Source organism: Lepisosteus oculatus, chromosome 13 (assembly GCF_040954835.1).
Source record: "Lepisosteus oculatus isolate fLepOcu1 chromosome 13, fLepOcu1.hap2, whole genome shotgun sequence".
NCBI classification, from domain to species: Eukaryota; Metazoa; Chordata; class Actinopteri; order Semionotiformes; family Lepisosteidae; genus Lepisosteus; species Lepisosteus oculatus.
The window spans coordinates 12,361,666-12,383,322 of NC_090708.1; the positions used below are offsets into that span (position 1 = coordinate 12,361,666).

Below are 21,657 nucleotides of genomic sequence, written 5' to 3' on the forward strand. Positions count from 1 at the left end.
AATATCTAATAACCTTTATACTACCGGTGTCTTGAGTATTATCATTGCTGAAGGGTATTCTAGTATTAAACATTCAATCTTGAAATGTGATCCTTGTGGAGTTACTTCATTAAATAGGTGAATGCAGTATACTGTATGCATATACCATAGTTAACTTAACCTTAGTAACAGTATATTGACAATATGTAGACAGGGTGGAGTAGGATCCTCTTACTGCATAACACCCTGGGAATCTGAAATGGTGAAGGCAGGTTTATAAAGGTTTTTTATCCAGGCGTTACTCTGGGATTTTGGAAGTCCTATATTAAACTGAAACTTAATAGATTTGATAGTGACTAACTTTTGAACCTTTCTGTTTCTTTAATGGTTTTCTACAGTTCTTCAGTGGGGGGCACTTGGGGCGAAGATTACTTATTTTGAACCGATGTGCTGTAAAGCACTGGTTGCCACGTGGAGGCTTTCAATCTGTTTTATGAAGAGGAAAGACTGCCACCCACTGGTGTATAGTACGTCCTGCAGGATGGTTTTGCTTATCGAACTTTTCCGGTTTGCTTGTTCGAAAAACCTAGCTTAAGGTAAAGTGTTGGTTGAGATACTCGCCAAAGACCTATTGAATCTCACATTTTGAATTCTGCCTTGGATCGTGCTCCTCCTATTCTGAGGATTTAGCCTGTTGTCATACCTTTTACGAAACATTCTCTTGCCTGCCTCTGTTATCGTGTTAGCTGTATCTGTTGCTTCTAGGTGCAGGAGCAAGCATAATGGACCACGTGCAGCTCTGCATAGAAAGACTATTGTCATAAAAATTGTGCTAGAATCTGTTCCTCACATTTTGCCTGAAGCCGTTTCAGAATCCCTTTGTTTACGTTAAACCAAATGTAGCCAATTTAACTTTGTTAGAGGCTGTAAACATTAAGTAACATTCAGACCTCTTCTGAAAGAAACTTGTGCACATTTTTATAAGCAGCCTAATTCTAATCCAAACCACTGCTCTGAACCAAATGCACTATAATGTGTAGCCTTGTGAATCTCTTAATATCTTTTAGAATAATAGCCATAAAGGGTTATAAATGTTATAACATCTTGCGTAGCCTCAGAGGTTGTATGATGCCGGCTATAAAAAGCTTATTTTTAATGAAGCATGACTTATTTCTTTCAGCAGTCTGCTTTAGAAGGAGGCTTGTTTTAAACTGAATTTCTGATACACAGACATTTAAAATGAAGGGCTTGCTGCTTATTATTTGATACTGAAAAGGCATGAGGAATGAGAGGAATAACAGTATACAGATAAATATTTTTATTCTCCTGTCAGCAGAGACACAGAGCATTGGACAACCGTGGAAAATGATATATCTTAAACCTTGAAAAATGTGCCTGTGGAGGGAACTCGGCTAAACTTGAATTTTATAGTCAAACTATAGTAAATGATGCTTTAGATACTGTATTTCAGAGTGGATTTAAATGTAGAGGAAATTACCACAAGGGTGGAGTAATGTAGTAAAACCATAAAAGAAGCAGAAAAAGGAAAACAAGGTTATAATCAACATAGCAATCGCATATAGCAAGAAGTCCATTGAGTACATTTGACCAACATTCACTCACATTGGCAGGAAGTATGGTGAGATTTCAAATGGAAGGCCTCCGTTAACGTTGGTGACAGCTGGTGATAAATATGGGTAATTGTGCTCACAAGCAGGAATATCATGAGCTTAGGTTAGAGGTTCAGTTTGAACATGAAGGCAGTTAAGATGATTCACAATCACCTTGTAACTTGCACTTTAATTCCATATTCAGTAGCAGGTTAGGACCCGAGTAGTTCTGTTAAAATGTGTAACTTGTTACTTTTCCATACTTGCTACTTGCCTGATCCAGTTTTCTTTGGGCCATAAAGACTTTTTTTTAAGTAAGAAATTCTTCTCTGTAGAAGTGAAAAGAACAGTTCGTTAAAAACTGTGACATTCCAGAATTGTGTAATATATTTAGTCTTTTTAGCTTAAGATGCATTTGGACCACTTTCAGCTCTGTAGAAACCAACTAGTACAGGAAAACATCTGAAAAGCCAAGACAGGGATGGTAACGCTCATGACTATGGCCATCATCTCTGTGAGATTCAAAACTAATCGCTACATCCTGTATCAAATTGCACTTTCATGTTGATGTGAAAGAAGTTTGCTGTGAAATTATTGTAAGAGTTTGCATCTATCTTTTGTTGCTTTGTATTTTTCTTAGAGCATATAGTTAGGAATTCAGTCATCAGCCTTTTTTATGATTCCACCACTCCTTTAGTATTCAGAGCCTGTAAGAACTGCAATTTGTCTTTGGAATGAATGTTTGACTCCTGTGAAAGCTCGTCATTTCTCCCTCCAGTGGATTCTTTCTAATGTAGAGAGATATTTACTTCTTTGTTCTTGTCTGAAAGAGGGGCTTTATAAAACGTTTGAATGTTCAATACCCCTTTTGACTACATTTTCATTTTCTTTGGGGTGGAAGCCATTTCTTTAGCACTTGTGGGCGTAATGCTGCAGCAGTGGCTCTTAAACTGCACTTTCTTCTAGTCTTGTAACGAAACGATTTTTAGTACGATTGTAAGCTGAGTTAGTGTCAGCTATACCACAGATTTAGGAGAGCGAAGAGGTTCATGTGACATTGGTATGAAAGAAGTTGTCAGTGAGTTGAGAGAGGTTCTAGAAGGAGAAATCCTCCTGCTTTGCAGTGGCATTGCAGTTTCCATCCTTATAGATGTTCTGTTTGCAGGCCTTGTGTGTATCTTTGATACAGTACAGCATGAAGCTGTCTTGTGCTAACAACTGCCATGCCTGAGGTAGTATTTGAGGTGGGGGACTTTTAGTAAGACTTCTCTCCTTCCTGTGATGGAAATACCTTTTAACAAAACTGCGCTCTATTTGAGAGTTTCAGTCCAACTAGATCTGGCCTTGGGGTTGTGCCAAGCACAAAGCCATTAACATTCTGTGGCCTTTGCACTGTTTTGCACTTCTGGGTTGTTTTTTTTTGTCCCTGTACTGCTGCTGTTCTTTGCCCATCTTTCCGTGCCAGGAAAAAAAGATCCTAAACCACTGATCTTAAGAAACCAGCTTCTTACCTCTGTTTGTGCAGGAGAGAGGTTGTTGGACCAACTAGATCCACTTAAATAGTGCCAGATGTGAAAGAGAGCAACATTCTTAAAAACACTTCCTGGCTGGCATGCTACAGGTTGTTTATCCAGTAAAAATACACATGTATTTTTGTATTTTGGAACAGTTTTCTCCTTTGCATCTCCTCAGCCAATGCTTTTAGGACCAGCTTCATTCAGATTGCTCTGGTTCCTTAGAGGCTGGGTGGCATGTGCTGTTTCTTCATCATGCAGCCCTTCACCTGTTGCTCTGTCACAGAGCTGCACCCTTCTCAGTGCCTGAATTCTGTTCTCTTTCTTCTTTCTTTCTTCTATATAATCACTAGAGGTGTATTCATATATTTTATTTTCCATAAAACATTTTGTATGCGGTAATTTTTGTTTTGAATTTTTTTTTGCTTATTGATATGAATGTTACGTGGAGGGACTAATAAAAAAAATCTATATTAAAGGTTAACCCTCAAGATAATGAAGAAAATATTTAAGATTTTACCTCTTGTGAAATTTATTTTTTTGTTTAGATCCAAGTCGGTCATTCTCATTATTGTCATTTTGAGAAATAAAAAAAGCTCCCTGGAAGATGGTGGGCAGGTGGGGGAGGGGGGGCTGGTTTGCGGAGTCTCTCTACTCTCACCACAAGGGGAACCACGCCCGCCGTCTCCCCATCTTTGCTCCGGGAGCACCCCACATTGAGAGGAGACCATGCAGTGCAGTGTCTACAGAAAACAGAAGGAGCAACTGGTCGCCTGCCTTTCAGATTCAAGTGTCGAGGAGCAGAATGTGGAAGCTGTTTCCAGTCCTTGTCTCTGTGTGGTGTAAAGCAATGCAGATCACCTTTCAGTTTGTGCAGTAGGAGGATGAGATTGCCCTGGTTCACACCTCCCGGCGATATTGAAGGGGACTGCAGCAGTCAGGTGCTGCCACTGTGGGCACCCCTGGGCTCTGGCTGTTAAGAGGAGTTTGATGTCTTCCTATTGGGGGTGGCGTCTACAAGCTGAAGGATAGCTGTGTGAGATTTGGTCAAAGCAGTTTTGAAAAGATTTTGAAGGTAAGAAAAACCACATGTGCCTGTGACTGGAAGGTGTTCTCTCATTCACACTGGTGTTTTTAGATCAGTAGAAAAGTTTAAAAGTCTTCAGTTTGTATGCTGACCTACTTCCCAAATGGAAAGTGTCTTCCTCCCAAACAGCCGATACAAAAAAATCTAAATGTACTCACTAGTTTTCACAGTCTTTCCCACCCAGAACAGTTGATATGATGGGTGTTCTGAGGCTGAGGGCATAATCTGGGATCTTTTGGGTGTTTAAATTTCTCATTCCAGATACATGGCTGTCTTCCCTGTTACCACGGAAGAAACATTTGGAAATGGCATCACTTGTCTTTTGAAGCTTCAAATAAGACATATCTTGAGACACAGATTTCGTGATTTTTTTTGTATTTCTTGATAACAGATTACACTATTAAAACAATTATAGAAATTTTACCAGTTGTTAAGGTTGCATTCTTCAATTTACACAATGCATCACTTCATTCATCCTCAACTTACATTTTATGACACTCAAAAATCAACAATATTACAGTAGTTTTTTCCCACTGCTTTCGCATCACTGGCAAAAGACAGTTTCCACTTTTCTCTAGTGTCCCGTTTTTCAGCTAATGAAGGAAAGTAATCTCAAGGGGAAAGAGTAAGAATAGGAAGAATTTATGGTTCAGCAACTGTTTGAATTTATTTAGGAGATCCATTCTCCAAATAAGAGAGCTGGTATGTTTTAACTGTAAGCTTTATTGAATGTGTTGTGATATTTGAATGATTTTTAAACCTCGCTGACTGCGAGCACAGATTCTGGAGAGTATATATCCCACTAGTGTCTATTAAAACCTTTTAAATTAAATGTTTTTCACTGTTTATACTGAATTTACAGTATCTGGTGTCAGTGTTACACATCTGAAAGGGGTTACTGCATTGCTTTCATGATACTACAACTGGAGATCATGCTTAGTCTGACTTTCAAGTGCCTTGTACATGCGAAGATCAAAGCAAGGTGGTCATGATGCATTCTGGAAAGGAAGTTAGTTTTTACAGGGAGGTATAAATAGTCTAGCTCTGCATATTTGCACACCAAACAAAAGGGCTACCCAACTGTAAGCAAATGTGCGTATAATTTCTGTGGAGAGCTATAAAAGCAAGACAGTTAGGTATGCTAATTAAATGTGAAGCCTTTCCTCTTTACTGTAGAGAAAAAATGCTTTTTAGGAATGTATCTGGAAATCTCAATCTCCTGCCCAAGCTCACCAATCACCAATGCTCCTAGAAAAGGATTGCCCTCCTCTTTTTGTCAGCACGTTGGCCCAACACAGAGTGCTTTTAGGGCCATTTTCTTGTCCTTTAAGAGAATCTCAGAATAGTTCATTGGATTACAGATCCGATGACTATTCCATACCATACTATAACTGTTCCATAGTGATCTTTCCCTGTGTAGCTCACTGTTTTAGGTAGATTCTTGCTGCTGTTTATTTGAGATGTCAGGGAACTGTGTATTCATGTATGTAGCAAAACAGGTAGCAGACCGTCTTGGAGGAGAACAAATGTCTCGGCATTATCACCCAGGTGCTTGAACTGCAGAAGGAGTCTCAGGCAAGGATTTGATGCTCTTGTAAAGGAAAGCCACTGCCCTGCAGGTCTTAAGTAGCGCTAAACGGTCAGTGAAGAGAAATCCAGGAATCACGAACTCCTCCCAGTTAAGATACCAATTGATACAATGAAATAATTCAGATCTCGGGCTGGAATGTAAACCAGGAGCTTTGGCTCTGAAGAACTCTTAAAGAGATGCAGATCCCTAGCAATGGGAACATCTTTGGATTTGATCACTCTTGCATCCTGTGCTCAGGTTCATTACACCACTCTGAGACTTCCACACTACAGTGGCAGGTTTGTCTCTCAGTGTATGCTTGTGCTGACGTTTGTGGTTGCTACTTTATTGCTGAAAACAAAAGGCATTCCACTGCTTAGACATTACTTCTTATTTTTAAAAAAATTATAATGGGATCCCCTTTTATTTTGGTTTAAAAACAAAACCTTGGGTGACAGTTGATTAAGACTTATTTTCTCTTTCCTCTGACGTTTGCCTTGTGACAGACCTTGCTTTGGTTCTTGCTTGTAGTTTGATCTCAGTCCATGCGCAGTGCACATTTAGCCAACATTGTGCTAGAAAATGTTAAGTATTGGCAAATCTGTGGTAATGTATCGAGTAATTTAAATCCTAAAAAAAGCAAATTAGAGGTACTTGCCTTTTATAAATATTGTATGGTACAGGTGTAAAGCAAAGTGTACATTGTAATTGTCAAAATAAAAAAGATCAAATTTTGGGTACCTTTGAAAACCTTGTTTTAAATTTATTTATTAGCATTTTGGGGAAAATGGGCTTTCACTGCAAGAGGAAGAACATAACAGCTAATATTAACTTGGAGGATACGAGCATTTTTTAAAGGTTTCTTATTTCACCTGCCATATTTATCCTTCTCTGCCTTTTGAAAAACCAATTCTCTGATGCCGATGAATGTTCTATCTCATTTGAAACTTATGGATTAATTTCATGTAGAAGTAGTTTGAAGGAATATTAAATTCTCTACCACAGGGGAATGTTGTATTTAAATAGTTTAAGTTTAATGGAGCTCTATTAAAGAAATGTCTATGGAATTCATTTAAATACCTCAGACTTCCTGAGTGCATTATAGAAAACTTTTAAAATATTTGGACCTCCTTCATTCATTGGTGCTACATCCCTCTTCATTTTCATGAAAGGGCATATTTAATGTCTTATCTGTTATGAAATGTATTTGATTGGTTCAGTTAGCCCTTAACACAAAGGGTCTGGAAGCCAAGGTCCCAACTGCACACCCATGCTGTAATACAGACTGATCCGTGGTCATGAGCCGAGTGTTCCTATCTGATGACGACAACCTGGAAATCAGGCTGGATCTAACTTGGGGTCAGATTGTGTGTGTGCGTGCGTGCGTGCGTGCGTGTTGGAGAAGTGACTCAAACCTAAGGGCGTTCTCCCGGAATGAAGGCAGGTACGAAGGCTGCACCACCTCCAGGATGGAGGTCTCGGTTATGCCAAATCAGCTATGACCCAGCAAGGAGTAAAAAACATGACATCATAAAATATGTACAGAAATAGATTCACATAGTCATGTCCTGGAAGCCTGAAAATACAACAGGTAGAGCAACTAGAAGGAGGTGGATTGAGAGCAGGCTCAACAGTCGGGGATCAGTAAAATCTACTGGTTAGGCTCGGTCAAAGGGAAGAGGATCTGATTTAAGTGCTGCTGTTATCGCCTTTGGTTACATGCTGGCTTTGGTGGTTAAGTGGTTTCAGTTGGATACTCTAAATTAAATAGGAAGAGATCTTTTTTTCCTCCATTTAATTCAGTTCTTTGCGATTTTTTCCCATAAATGTGACACCCTTATCCAGCTCAGCTGTTGCACTGATTTGTTTCAGGGCACTCATGAAGAGTGTGGTAGAGCACGCTGTTTGTGTTGAAAAGCCTTTGGCTCTTTGTACACAAGAAAATTATATAAACGAGTTCTTTCTCCTCTTAGGCGTCTGAACATGACATCACATGTACTTGCCACATATTTAGTCACTACTGTAGTCAGAGTTAAGAGCTCCTGCAGCCAGTTCACTCTTAACATATCAGACGGTAAGATAAATCTCTTTTGTCCGAGAGCTGAACTTTCACGTCACTGTCCAGCAGATAAAAGCATCGCTTGATTGAGCGGTATGTATATTTTGGGATTTACAGTTGATGGGACAGTCTCGATCCATGGAAGGGAGCCACTGTGCTGGAATCCCTTTCTGCAGTGTCTAGGAGCGCCTTTGCTGTGGTGCCAAATTCCACAGTCCCATTCCAGCTGAACACTGTTTATTTAGGCCTTGGGCCAATGCATTCCACTCCCATTCTCCACAGAAACTGTGCGTTTTCCACCTTTGCATCCTGTGTGTGTTAGCTGCTCCCTTGCAGAGCTATTCTGTTAAATTGTAAACCACTTTTCAGTAGAGAGGCCAAGAACATTCCTGATAAACAACTATAAGGAATTAGTTCCGGGTCACGGAGTGGCCTCTGCTTCCTTTTTTATTTTCATTTTTTTTTTCTGTTTTTAAACCGCTAATTAGTCTTATTGGAGGACAGGATGTAGCTTCTACAGCTTTCGAAGTCATCATAATGTCCTTTTTTATCTTATGCTCCCTCCAGACACTTTCTCAGTTAACTGCCTAATAGTTAATAATTGCTTCAAAGATTCAGAAGTTACATGTATGTAATTGTTTCGGTGGAAGGTGGCAGATTTTAAAGTGATTGATTTTGCTTTTGTGAAGAACAAAGGTCTGGTTAACCAGCCAGTGTCCTGTTGTTTTTGTGCCTTTCTTAGGTTGATTGAGTTTATAGATGTACTGTCCATTTTTGGAAGCACGTATATAGACTTTTTATACACTGAAGTAATTCCAAGTTGTTGTTTTTTTAAATTATGTTCTCTTCAGGCCTTACATTTGCCTTTGGATATTGAGAAGGGGTTTTGTGTTGATCAAACGTGCACGAAACGTTTGATAAGTGTTTTGAAATGCAATGGTGGCATTTAAACTACTGTTAGCCATTGAATTTAGTTACAAGTTCCTAGGACTGCTTGTGAGACATTTTAATAATTTACCAAAAATATCATTCTTGGTGATGTAAGTCCCTGGTGTCAGATCTTGTCTGTTTCCCAGTGCTATCACGGTGGTCTTGTTAACTGTTAAAACAAACAGTAAATGTTCAGGAATGGTAGAGAAAATATATATATATTTATTTTTAAACAGAAACCTCTTCGAATAATAAGGACGAAAAGCCATACTTTTTAAGTGGAACTGGGCGTGTTGCTACAAGAATAATACTGGCTGCCTAATTCAACTTCCATGCGTCTTGAGTTCTGGGTTCCTGTTTTTCTTATTGTTTTTTAATTCATAGCATACTTTCTGAAGCTAAATTTTGAAATTCTGTAGGAGAGTATTTTATTTCCACAGTTAACAATACATTGATGCATTTTACTGGAGTGTTCAAAGATTTTTTTTTGTGACTTTGTAACAAAAAATCTTTTTTTGAGTTATCATGAATGTTAAGCCCATTGCAAATTGTCCTTTTCAACTTTACAATTAGATTGTTGTAGACCACAGTTTTGCTCCCTGCTTTCTGTCAATGATTGAAGGAGAGAAGCTAGGAAGATTCGTTAGCATGAAAACCGTACTCTTCACCATAAGTTGCAGAGATAAGGCGTGGTTTGTTCGTGACATTTGTCCTAGAGTATAAATTATTGAATGCCTTCCGCCTACATCAGAAAGGAATAATCGAGAAATGAAGTAACGGGTACAAGTGTGCCCATTGAGCTGCAAGTGTGGAAGAATGGGTGTACTTGCTAAACTGCCCTTTTCTTCTGCAGGGATGTCCATGGACAGTCCACAGCTCTCGCCCTATGCCATCAAGAGCCCCCTCAGCCTCTCACCCTCCTTCCAGATGTCCACGCTGAGCCTCCCCGGTCAGGCCCCCTCACCCCTGCAGAGCCCCGTCCTGAGTGAGGGGGGCAATGCCAGGCTGGAGGAAGAGGAGGAGGGCAGAAGGAAGGTACAACATCCACACCCCATCCTTGGCCTGCATATCACCCCCTCTTCTGGTGTGCAATCGCTTCTCTGTCCTCGATTGTGCTCCTGAAGATCGGTAATCACCAGAACCGTAGTTTCTACCCTTTTAAAACATAAGCACTGGACCACTGGAGCGACATCTGTCCTGCTAATCTTGCACTTGGAAAAACTGGACCAGACCCCCTGCCTCTGTTCTAATGCAGTTGTTGAAAAAGTCTTCATCTTGAACCAAAACTGAGCTGCTTCTTTACTACTCAAGTTCTCAAACTCTTCTGTGTATTCAGACTTTTTTTAAAGCTAATCTACAGACTTCTTCTCAGTTTTTGATGCCCAACTACACACACAGGCCTTTCTTTGATCAGATTGCTGTCCCCAACGGGGTATTACTCACTTTTTTTTTTTTTTTTTACTGGTGCACACACCACCTGTAAAACCTTCACACCAATCCTTTTTCCCTCCTTTCATGGATTTTTTTGCCTTTCTTTGGGGGAGTTTAAAACTACATGAGGAAAAAAAGTTAATTTAATATTTTACAGACGGCTAGTAATTTCTCCAAAAATTTGTTCCCCACACGTGGAAATGTTGCGATGTATGTTCATCACAGCTGCTGATGTCTCTTGTCGCGGTTCAGCGTGTGTGTTTACAGACCAGTGTGAAACTCATTAACCCTGTCTGCCAGTCTCCTGCTTTGACTGTGAGCATATGTACAGAACTGCTTCTCTTCTCAGCAGGGAGGAGTTGTAGCACTACCATGTGGTTTGTGCAATAAGAGATCATTTAAGCTCAACTGTCAAGGAACCTTGTAGTCATACTTTTGTCAATTTTGGGGGGGGGGGGGGGTTTCTATATTACACAAGATGCATCAATGGTGGTCCAAAAACTTGCTGTTTTAATAGCAGTTCTCGATGAACAAATACTTGGTCAACATTCATAAAAAATCCTTAAACAGTGAGGTGTTTGAATAGATTTTTAAACCGATTTATTGTTTGTTATATTGCACAACATTAAAAAAGTTAAACTTAAATTAATACTTTAGTGAATTAATATTCACTATTAATAATTCCATCTCAAAATAACATTTGCCACGGTGCAAATTTGTTTCTCTTTGATAATTGTTTTCAGTTTGTGCTGTGTTCTCTGAGGGCTTTTGTTTTCCAGGTGTTGTGGCTTTTGTTCACATTTCAGAATTTCAGAAGATACTGTTTCTTGCCCTTCTCTCCCTCACACATAAAATACTCTTCAAAAATAGTCTCAAAGGGAGTTAAAGGCATTTTCTTATGCTTATTGCTTATGTTTCTTTCAGAGGTATCCGGCTGACAAGGCTTACTTTATTGCCAAAGAGATTCTCACCACAGAGCGCACCTACCTGAAGGACCTGGAGGTTATAACGGTGGTAAGTACCTTCTGTTGACACAGTTAATACAGGAGGTTTCCATTGTTTTACTGCCTGGAGTGAGATTGTGCCTCTGCCTAGTGTGTAATAAGCTATCTGTGCTCTGCAGTGGTTTCGCAGCGCTGTGATAAAGGAGAATGCCATGCCCGAAGGTCTGATGACCCTGCTGTTCTCCAACATTGACCCCGTTTACGAGTTCCATCGAGGATTCCTGAAGGAGATTGACCAGAGGCTGGCTCTCTGGTGAGTGTCCCCTCCTTCCTGTAGTGCTGTAAAATCCCAGACATCTGAGAAGGAAACCGTCTGAACTGCGGTGTCTTGTTGAGGCACTGTTTGAAAACATGACTCAACAGTGACCCCTGGGGCTTCAGATAGTGTGCACATCACACGTTTCTTTTTCTGCCCGATCTGGAGAAATCTGCTATACTGTTTCCCTAATGCAGTCTAAGACTGTGTAGTAAGAAAAGTACTTTTGGGAATGAATTCAGACCAAATATCAGAAGTGACATTTTAACTTTTTGTGTGTGTATCTACAGATAAGACCAAATCTGATGAGCATTCTGAGGTTAACTAAATGCATACTTTTCAACAACCAAAGACAAGAACACACCAGTTAGAATATGTAAGAATTGCGTTTCATGAATCACATGCTCTCGCCCAGTACCTCTAACCAAAGGTGAAGCCGTGCGGTGTGTTTTTAGTGTTCTCTTTCCTGGGTTTCCAGGGAGGGACGCTCCAATGCCCATGTGAAAGGGGACTACCAGAGGATTGGGGACGTCATGCTGAGGAACATGTGTGCACTAAAGGTGAGGTTCTTAGTGTGCCGTGTGGTGGGGCTGAGTGTGCACTCCTGGCACGTGGTTTGCACGACAATCATGACCTCTTTATCACCCGGGTGTGAGTTTATTTCATTCATCAGACCTGCAGAGTAAACCACAGCAGCCGGTGCAGCTCCTGTACATTTAAAGACCTATCGAATTGTTTTTTTAAAGGATGAAAGTTTGCACCACCGTGGATTCTCTTTCTTTGCAAAGGCTGTTACCAAATACAGGTGGTCCCAGCTGTGAGTCACCTCTCTTTACTCCCGTTTCACACCTAATGTCATTGATTAAATTGGAGAACTCGACGCCAAATCCAGGGTTTTTCAAGACCCCAAAAACTAGAAACGTTGGTGGTTTGTGGTTTTGTTGTGGTAGTTAAGTGTAGATGAGATATGGCGAAGAGCAAAATCAAGCTCTAAAAATTCTTCTTCTTGTAGACTGTGCTGTTAGACTAGACAGAACATGATTCTGAATCATTATGCCCCATCATTAATGATCAGTTCTTTCCACCGTCCAGTGTATAACTGGTTAAGGTTTCATCACTGACTTTAAGTGCATGAACAGTGTGTGGTAAAACAATGTTACCTGAAGCAGTGAATGACTTTGTTGGTTTCAGTGAGACCAGAATTTGAGAAGAGTTAGTGACCGTTGATTTCCATTTGTTTTTTTAGGAGCTTGTGTGTTTATTAAATATATATACTGGGGTCGAAACTGTATGTTGGGAATGCATCTCAAGCTATTTACATTATTTGTTATGGATATTGTCCCTCAAGGCATTTCGATTTAAGGTTCATTATTTAGGAACATATCCTGGACTTATAATGGGTCTGTCTTACTGTATTTGGCACCTACAAGTGAAATACACACACCCCGTCTAATTTATGGTGCCTCACCCGACTATTCAGTCAATTCTTTAGGAAAAAGCCTGCTTTAAGTTGCTGGGCAAAGTGACTTAATCCCAAACCCTCCATATTTACATTATTCTTATGGGGAACAATTCCCCTTTATACGTCAATTCACAATGCATCATGAGCTTTGTGGTCCCTATCCCAGATATATTATGGGGACCCCGTGTTCAATACAAAATGTGAATATAGCGGTTTGCGTGGTGCTACAGTGGACGTGGTGATGCTGGAGTGTGGCATGTCACAGAACGAGGACCACAGTGCTGGGGCTGGCTGCGGCGCTTGACGCTGTTCTCTGGGGTGTCTGTGTGTGCCACGCTGTTCAGGAATTCACCAGCTACCTGCAGAAGCACGACGAAGTCCTGACGGAGCTGGAGAAGGCCACCAAGCGTTTGAAGAAGCTGGAGACGGTGTACAAGGAATTCGAGCTGCAGAAGGTGTGCTACTTACCCCTCAACACCTTCCTGCTCAAGCCCATCCAGCGCCTCATGCACTACAAGCTCATTCTGGAGAGGCTGTGCAAGCACTACTCTCCCGAGCACAGGGACTACAAAGACTGCAAGGGTAAGACGGCCTCTGTGCACCCAGCTCCGCCCCTCTTGGGCCAGAGGATTTGTGTTCTCTCCTCCTTTTAATAATCTGTTTTGAACTATGTGCTCTATTAAATCAGACATATCCTTTCTCCCAAGCCTTGATATATGGATTATTTGTGAAACCCCCCTGGATCCCAGGCCTCCAGAAATGACACTGTTCTGCTGTGACCCACACTAAACCACCCTAGAAACCTCACCAGTTTTCTTCCTTTGTCTCCTCTTTCTGATTGGACTCTCATTGGCTAGTTCAGGTCCTGTTTAGCATGAGTTGCTTTGCGAGGCCTTGAGGAGACCCGTAGAGAGACATCACTGTAGTCATGAGAATTCATCTTTTTTTTATTTTTTTTGCGGCTCTCCCGCAGAGGCCCTCAAGGAGGTAGCCGAGATGGCCGCCCAGCTCCAGAGCAGCCTGATCCGGCTGGAGAACTTCCAGAAGCTCACGGAGCTGCAGAGGGACCTGATTGGCATCGACAGCCTCATAGCTCCTGGGAGGGTGAGTACGGCACGCAGCCATGGGTAGCACTGCAGGAGGTGGGTCTCTCAGTGGGACAGGAGTGTTTCGCTGTGACCGTGAATGACCCAGCATCAGGAGTTTCTCATGATGAGTTTGTTCTGTTCTGTAACTTGTCCTGTGTGTTTTGCTGGGCCATGGGATGTGTCAGCATGACAGTGTGGTTATGAGCGCATGGATCTCGCGGTGTGAGAGTCATTGCTGATTTTAGTGTGAGTAATGAAACCTGTCCTGTCTGCAGGAGTTTATCAGGGAGGGCTGTCTGTACAAGCTGACCAAAAAAGGGCTGCAGCAGAGAATGTTCTTCTTGGTAAGTGATGTTTTCAGGTCTTACAGCTATTGCAGACTTTGAACTCTTATTGTGGCTTTCCTGCAGTTAGAAACAATTTTTTAAAAGATTTCAGATGGGTTTTTTTGTGAAGTGATGTACTGTGAACCCTGTATAACATATTCGTTCTGGGATCCTGCAGACTTTAGATGTAAGCATAGAAAGTTGCTGTGCCTGAGTTTGAATTGCATTTTGCATCACAGTAATGAGTCAGTACTAAAATTTGTGATAGTCCCGTTGAACAGGAAGTATCTTGAGTGTTGATTTTATTTGTTAAACAATTTAATATCACCATGTGTGGAAAAAGTAAATCTTAACAAAGTGTTTTATCTTCTGATCATAGATCACTAGTGCAAACCATGGCTTTTGTGTAAAAGAGAAATGTGATTTTGTTGCTCTCTTTTGCTCCTAGTTCTCCGATATGCTCCTGTACACCAGTAAAGGGGTCACGGCCACCAACCAGTTCAAAGTGCATGGCCAGTTACCGCTGCATGGCATGATTGTGAGTGCCTGCCTTTTCTATTGCACAGTCTCACTGTTGGTCTGCGTGTATCTTTGTTTCACCGTTGATGACAAAATGGGTGCAGATCCTTGCGTTCAAGGTGTGGGAGCCTGCTGTTTACAGCTTCGAAACTTGTCATCCTTAGACTTGATTTTGAAGAACATTAATATCAGTACTGAGTAAATGTTAGTCTCCAGTTACTTATCCTCTCTTGAGTCAGTCATCATTGATATTAAAACGGGGACATATGCTGTATATATGACTGAGGATATATAGATAACCCAGGGTTTGACTGTAGGTAATGAAAGAGTATCAGCATGATTCAGCAGTATTTGTTTTCTTAAGGCTGTGTCTGTTGCTGGATTGGTTCTCCGTCTCCGGATTGGACAGTGTAGCACTTGAATACATTAAGGGGAAATGTGTTTCTTGTTTCCCATGAGTGCTGTATATCCCAGCAGATATCTTTATATAGCCTCTTGTAAAGTCAGGCTGGGCAGGAGGCTTGCAGTGAGGGAGAGTTAGGGTTTCCTGCAGTAACCTGCCTTGTCTCTGCTTCACCCCTGTCTGCAGCTCATAGTGTTGGATGCACCGGTAAGTACACAGGATACCCCACGCAGGGGATACACAGATTATGGCTGTTGTTGTACTTCTGTAGAGCACCAGCAGTTAGCAATTAGAAATGTGCTATAAAACTGTGGCCCTCTCATTCTGCTCCATTGCAAACCAGTTCCTTCATTAGATTATCATTGATAATAAGGAAGGAATAAGGAACTGATGGATCAGTGAATGCAGTAGGTAAGAAGGAACACATGCTAATGGACCTCAACATAGAGTGCTAAACTTAAAACCACCCTAGAGCTTCTTGATTGCCTCCCCTTATTTTTTTGTAACTGATCTGATCTTTGTTAATAGGGGAACAAAAGCAAAATATCAGTCTTCACGTCAGAGACTACAGCTCTGATTAGTTATCATATCACATTGACTAGGATCCTGAAAACACTGTACATTTAGAATGTTCTGATTAGTCCAGCTCAGTGCATGCAATACTGTAGTACTCCTTCCATTGCAGTCTGGTTACAGTTGCTAGTAGTGGGTGGTGGGAATCTGTTAGTAGCCCACAAGGCTCTTTGGCAAATACAGGCTAACATAGAGGCTTTGCCCACTCTGGTAGAGAAGCCTGAGTGTTTGAAGCAGGGGGAGGCAGTTGGTGGAGCCTGGCTACCAGCCTCTTTACCCCTCCTTAGTGGAGACCAGGGCTGGGGTGAATTTCTTGCCTGTGGGCTCTGGCAGCTGACCTTTCACCCCGGTTCCTCCCCTGCTTTCCAGGTAGAGGAGAGCGAGAACGAGTGGTCGGTGCCTCACTGCTTCACCATCTACTCCGCGCAGCGCACGATTGTGGTGGCCGCGAGGTAAGACGCCGCCTTCCTGCGCCGCTGTGCCCCAAGCCCCGCGTGACTGAGATGTGGCAGGGAAATGGTCCGAGCTTTTCACCTTCATACATTCACTGCTTCCCACCTTTCCCTAGCACGTTTTTTCTCAGCCTCTCAAGGTATTTCAAGTTTAAATGTAAAAGTTTGACGTTTTAAATTAGGAATTGTATTCTGTCTAGAAATAGAAAATGTTGTGCTTGCCTATTAAGTATTCTTCAATGTTTGTCTTTAAATATCATTAGGTATCGATAGGCTTTCCTTGTAAACAAGCTTGGGATACTTATTTCTGAGAACTGTGTGTTTGGACTGGAGCTGTACTTTTTTGTGAACTAGAGCAAATGAAGATCAGAACACAGTTCAGATTCTTTGCCTTCTCCCTTGTTGGCGTTATCGCAGCAGGCGCTGTTGCCCTTACGTGCGTGTGGCAGTCCTTATTGAGACCTGCTTGCAGCTTTGTGGGCTTGTCTGAACTCTGCTCCTAAACTGGGGACATTTTGATCTTTTTATGTCCTCTCAGCTCCAAAGTGGAGATGGGGAAATGGATTGAGGACCTGAACATGGCAATCGATATGGCCAAGAAATCCCAGGAGAAGTCAGAGTTCTTCCTGGACAGCAGCCTGTGTGACCGATCTAACAGTAGGTGCCCCCTCTAATTCTGCACTGGCAGTGTCTGCAGCTGAGCCAGATTCATCAAGTTTTGTACCAGGTTCAAATGTAACTTTTCTCTCTTGAAGGAGTTGAAATTGTGTCATTTGGGGTAATCGAATGCCTGTCTTACTGTACATCAGAATCATGCAAGATCCTGGTCCAACACTTGTTGACTCTGGTCTCTGTACTCTTAGGAGTTAAAGGTATTGTTCATTGCATTGCAGCATGGAAGTGTGCTGCGTGTCAAAGCCTTTCTCACTGGAGCACAGCGAAATACCTAATTCACAAGCCTCTTCAGTAGTCAAGCCCTGTGCCTTTTCTGTTTTTTGAAAAAAATTGAAATGTTCACCCCCATGAGATCCCAGATTTACTTTCACAGTATAGTAATGAAAACACATTCTTGGCATGTCAGCAAGGTTAAGGTCTCGGGACCCATGGGTTGATTTTAGAAGGTTTGTTTCTCTAATGTAGCCAACCATCCAAATACACCTATAAAGAGTAGAGGATTCGGTCACAGTACTCCAGTGGGAATGTGGGCTGGTTTGATTAGTTATAATAATTCTGTATTTGGATTTTCAAATAGATGCAGTTCAAAAACACTGCCTTTCCTCTTTATTTACCAGTGGTGTCAATAGTTCCACAAATGAGAGCATTAATCTGCATGCAGAGCACAATATGGTAATTTGCTCATTAACACTCAAGAACTGATGTAGCGTTTTTCTGCTAGGTTTAATACTCTTATCGGTGTCCAAATTCATGAAATATGTACAACACTTCCTGCAAGCTTCATTTCTGCTTTGTAAAATGTAGGCTTTTTGTTTTGCCTTTTACACAAAATCAACACAAGCTGAGCACAGCCCTAAATAACATGAGCTGACCTGTTTGCCAAAGAAAATCATGATGGAGTGTTCTTGACTGCATTTATTGTCTTCGCAGTGTTCCCACAAACTGAATTGTGTGCAGTCGTCCACTTAACCTCAAGTGCTCCTGAGATGTTTTGTTTTCATGTTGAAGCTCACGGCTGACCTGAGAATCAGGGACCCATGCCTCTCTTCACAGGAGATACAGCTAGCCATCTTCCTCTCCCTGCTGGGGCCTTCTTAACCCTGTGCGTGCCGTCCCCTGCCCCTCTTCCCCGCTGCCCTGGCTGTCTCTCTCTCTCCGGCAGGGTCCTCAGACGAAGTGTCTCTGGAGCAGGAGTCGGAGGATGACACACACTCGTCGCGCAGCTCTCTAGACAAGCAGACGCACCACCGCGCCAACACCACCATGCACGTGTGCTGGCACCGCAACACCAGCGTCTCCATGTCTGACCACAGCCTAGCCGTGGAGGTACCCCATCCCTGCCCTTCCTCCACTGCCTGGGGGCTGCTCTCCCCTCCCCTCCCACCCCCCCCTGCCGAACCCAGGGACACGGCCCGGCACACTGCGGACTGTCCACGCCCCACGTCTTGACTCGGTTGGCGTTGCATTCCAGTGTGTAAAAGGAAAAGCTAAGGAATGCGGATTTGGGGATTCATTTCTGATCTAAAAAGAAGCGTAAAAAGCTGTTCTGCTGTTTTAACTAGCTGTAGTTTAGCCCTTGTGAAGAGGCTGTAAATGTGAATATTTTGAATTGGATGACACATATAGCAACTCCGCAGTGCTGTGTTAGTAATATTGCCTGCTGTAGGACACAGTGCCACCTACTGCTTTATGAAACCAAACCCATTCATCTGGATTCAAGCGTTCTGCGATTTCAGATATATAAATATCCCATTGGCATAAAATACAGGATTGTTTGGGTGAAGGGTGTGTTTCTCTGGGTTACTCAATTTTTGCACAAGCTTTGTTCTCCAAAATTTCTGTCTCACTGTCCAGCAGGGCAGCTCCAACCAAGGCCTTCTCATTTTTTCCTTTCAGCATTCACTCGCTTCTTTCTCCTTTTTACCACCCTTTCATTTCAGCATTATTCAGTTCTCCCTACACTCTTCCCATTCCCTGCCCGTTTCCGGATGAGAGAACCCATTTGTGTGCCCCTCTTAATTGGCAGTCAGAGGGACCTCAGCCTTTTTTGTCTTTGTTTTTAAGCTTGCTTGCTTACTTAAAGGTCGTTAGTGTTTATCAGTCCAGTGCTGTATGTAAACTGAAATGCTGATTCTTCACAAATGCATGCTGTGAAGAGTACAAGATTCCTTGAAAGGCAGAGGGAATAAACGTGTTATTCCCCAAGAGAGCTCACAATAATCCAATCTTCCACAGTCACTGTTAGATTCAAGTTAATTTTGCGTGAAAGACGTCAGCCTCACCTCGTTTCATCAATCAGAATGTCGGTGTCCTTAATGTGGTTCTTTGTGGAATGTTCAAAAAGACAATAATCCACTTCCTTTCTACCTAACAGCTCACTTCTTGCCTCTGGGAGGAGACTTTAACACGCTGCTCCGGCCTGCCTCTGGTCCTGTGTCTACCGGTTTCTTTGTGCTGACATTTCCTGTCCTGTCTCTTTTCTCCCCTCTGCGTTTTCTCTCTTCCTGTCTCTCAGCCTGCTCTCCGGCTGTCTCCCCGGAGCTCCCCCCTCGTTACCTCCTGGGTCAGGGTCAGCGGCCCAACACCATCACCCACGTGTGCTGGTACCGCAATCAGAATCTCTCTCTGTCCGATTACCTGCGCATGAACCAGGTACAGCTGGCCCCTATCCCCACGGCTGCCCACCCTGTAAACCTGCAGTTGGCACCCCCCACTGCTGGCCTCCTTAATGCCACAAGAGTCTGTAGAGCTCTTCTTTCAAGTGGTATAGGACTGTTTTTAGGAAGCCTGTTGAGACACTTTGTTATAAATCTTTAGGTCTAGGTTTAGGACCTCTTTGATTGCACTAAGTGGAGAGAAAAGATGTAATCATACCCAAACTCATCTTTAACCTTCTAGATTCCTGCATTAGCTAAATATGCAAGGAAAGGGCATTTTATTACTTCCCTAGAATTTATACCATAAAATAGTTTTCTGACTGAATGCATGTTGGCCTGGCATACTGACGAATGCATTGTGAAACTTTCCTGTGCTCACAACACATGTGGAGCTCAGTGTCTCCATGCAGGTTCAACGCAGGCTTGTTATGCGATACGTTTTATCTCTTGAATATCAAAAAGTGGTTGGGGGCTTAAATGTTGCGCAGACATTTCTAAACAAAGCTTGAGTGCTTCGCTGAAGTTGATTGTCGTTGGTACAGAGATCAGCATGTTCTTATCTCACTCCACTGCTTTAAATCTTGAGTCTCTCCCTCCCATTCATCCTGTCTCTTTTGTGCTTTTCTTTACACTTCCAAACGTGTTAAAGTCAGCCTGTTTTACCAGTTTTCCAGCCACAGCACTGTTGTCCCCCATCTTTGCAGCTTTTCTGTAGGACTCCTGCTTCAGGCCGATGCTGGTGGTGGAAGACAGACCACCCAGCTGTATACAAAGTTTTGTGTTTTCATTATGATGAGTGAAGTCCTACCAATGGACCTCTCTTTTTCCAGGTTTACCCTCCATTGGCTGTGCAGAATGCACAGACCTGAAATCAGTTTTTTATCTGTGGCTTAAGAACCCTTGGCCCCTTTGATGGGCTCTTGTTAGGTGTCATTGGACCTCTTAGACCAGATGAAAGAATTGCCTGTGCTGGTGCTCTTTCTCCTCTTGAGCTTCCTGAACTATTCTAAGAGAACAGTGTGTTCTGAGCCCCTGGCTTGCCGAAGCCTCATTAGTGGAAGAGGGTGAGGAGCCGGGGTGCTCGAGGGGCCCAATCAGATGAACTAGTCCGTGCAGGAGTCCTGAACTGCGCCCGTAATCAGAAAACCAGAAAACAATCCCCGGAAACATCAGTCGAGATCAAACACTGAAAGTGGGAACAAACCGGTTTGTAGTTTACAGAATATGTGTAATGTCATTTTTTGGAAATATACACTTTTTTAGCTGGACATAGAGATGCCAAATAGATGGGGGGGAAAAACAGTGATTAATTATACATTGCGGGTACTGGCTGCTTCAGACTATAATTCGGTTTGGATTTGTACCGATCAGTTTCGGAGTTAAAAAAAAATGTGTTCTTTTTATACCAAGTTAGGAGTACACCAGAATGAAAAGTTTCACAATTTCCAGTTTTATTTGGCAACAGTTTCATACAATTTTCCAATTTCATATTAAAAACAGAAGGTTCAGGAATGAGAGGGGGCATACAGTATGTACCCCTTTTTTTCTTGTATGAAGGTTTTTTGCCCAACTTTCCCCCACGTTCTAAGAACCGGAGGCCTGGATTGACTGAAGTCTGGGATCACCCTTGTCTTAAAGTAACAGCCCAGTGAGCTGCTGTGCGTCTGCGCTGCTGACTGCTGCCCTGTTTCCTGTTTCCTGTTGCCAGAACCAGCTCTCCGGCTACCTGCTGAGGAAGTTCAAGAACAGCAATGGCTGGCAGAAGCTGTGGGTGGTCTTTACCAACTTCTGCCTGTTCTTCTACAAGACACACCAGGTACTGTCCCTGCCCTTTGCAGGGTTTCATCACAGATGGGCATCGCGAGGGCACATCAAGAGTTCAAACCAGTGAATGACCAGAAATATTCGTTGCGGTTGAGGGGTTTGGTCTCTTCTCTCTTTGCAGTTATATCTGTGTTGTTCTTAAAGCTGCACAGCCCCACACCAGGCTCCTGCTGTCACTGCCAACGTTTACAAGCTGAACCATATACAAAATATGTACAGTATATGCAAAATTTAAGTA

The 21,657-nt window shown here is 42.4% G+C and overlaps 1 protein-coding gene across 9 annotated transcripts in view; it reads left to right on the forward strand.

Moving 5' to 3' along the window:
* The window catches only part of farp2 (FERM, RhoGEF and pleckstrin domain protein 2), a 63,217-nt gene that overhangs the window by 35,646 nt on the left and 5,914 nt on the right, over positions 1–21,657 (forward strand). For 6 of the 9 annotated variants that reach the window (XM_069197613.1, XM_015361141.2, XM_015361145.2 and 3 more), the window contains 13 exons: positions 9,603–9,784; positions 11,105–11,194; positions 11,304–11,437; positions 11,919–12,000; positions 13,247–13,484; positions 13,876–14,006; positions 14,266–14,334; positions 14,765–14,854; positions 15,425–15,445; positions 16,181–16,263; positions 16,802–16,920; positions 18,101–18,264; positions 21,304–21,411. In XM_069197613.1, the coding sequence (XP_069053714.1) occupies positions 9,603–9,784; positions 11,105–11,194; positions 11,304–11,437; positions 11,919–12,000; positions 13,247–13,484; positions 13,876–14,006; positions 14,266–14,334; positions 14,765–14,854; positions 15,425–15,445; positions 16,181–16,263; positions 16,802–16,920; positions 18,101–18,264; positions 21,304–21,411 (1,511 nt within the window). Of the gene's footprint in view, positions 1–9,602; positions 9,785–11,104; positions 11,195–11,303; positions 11,438–11,918; positions 12,001–13,246; positions 13,485–13,875; positions 14,007–14,265; positions 14,335–14,764; positions 14,855–15,424; positions 15,446–16,180; positions 16,264–16,801; positions 16,921–18,100; positions 18,265–19,453; positions 19,591–21,303; positions 21,412–21,657 lie in introns of those variants that run through there. The other 3 variants (XM_015361149.2, XM_015361147.2, XM_015361146.2) reach the window with 3 other exon arrangements.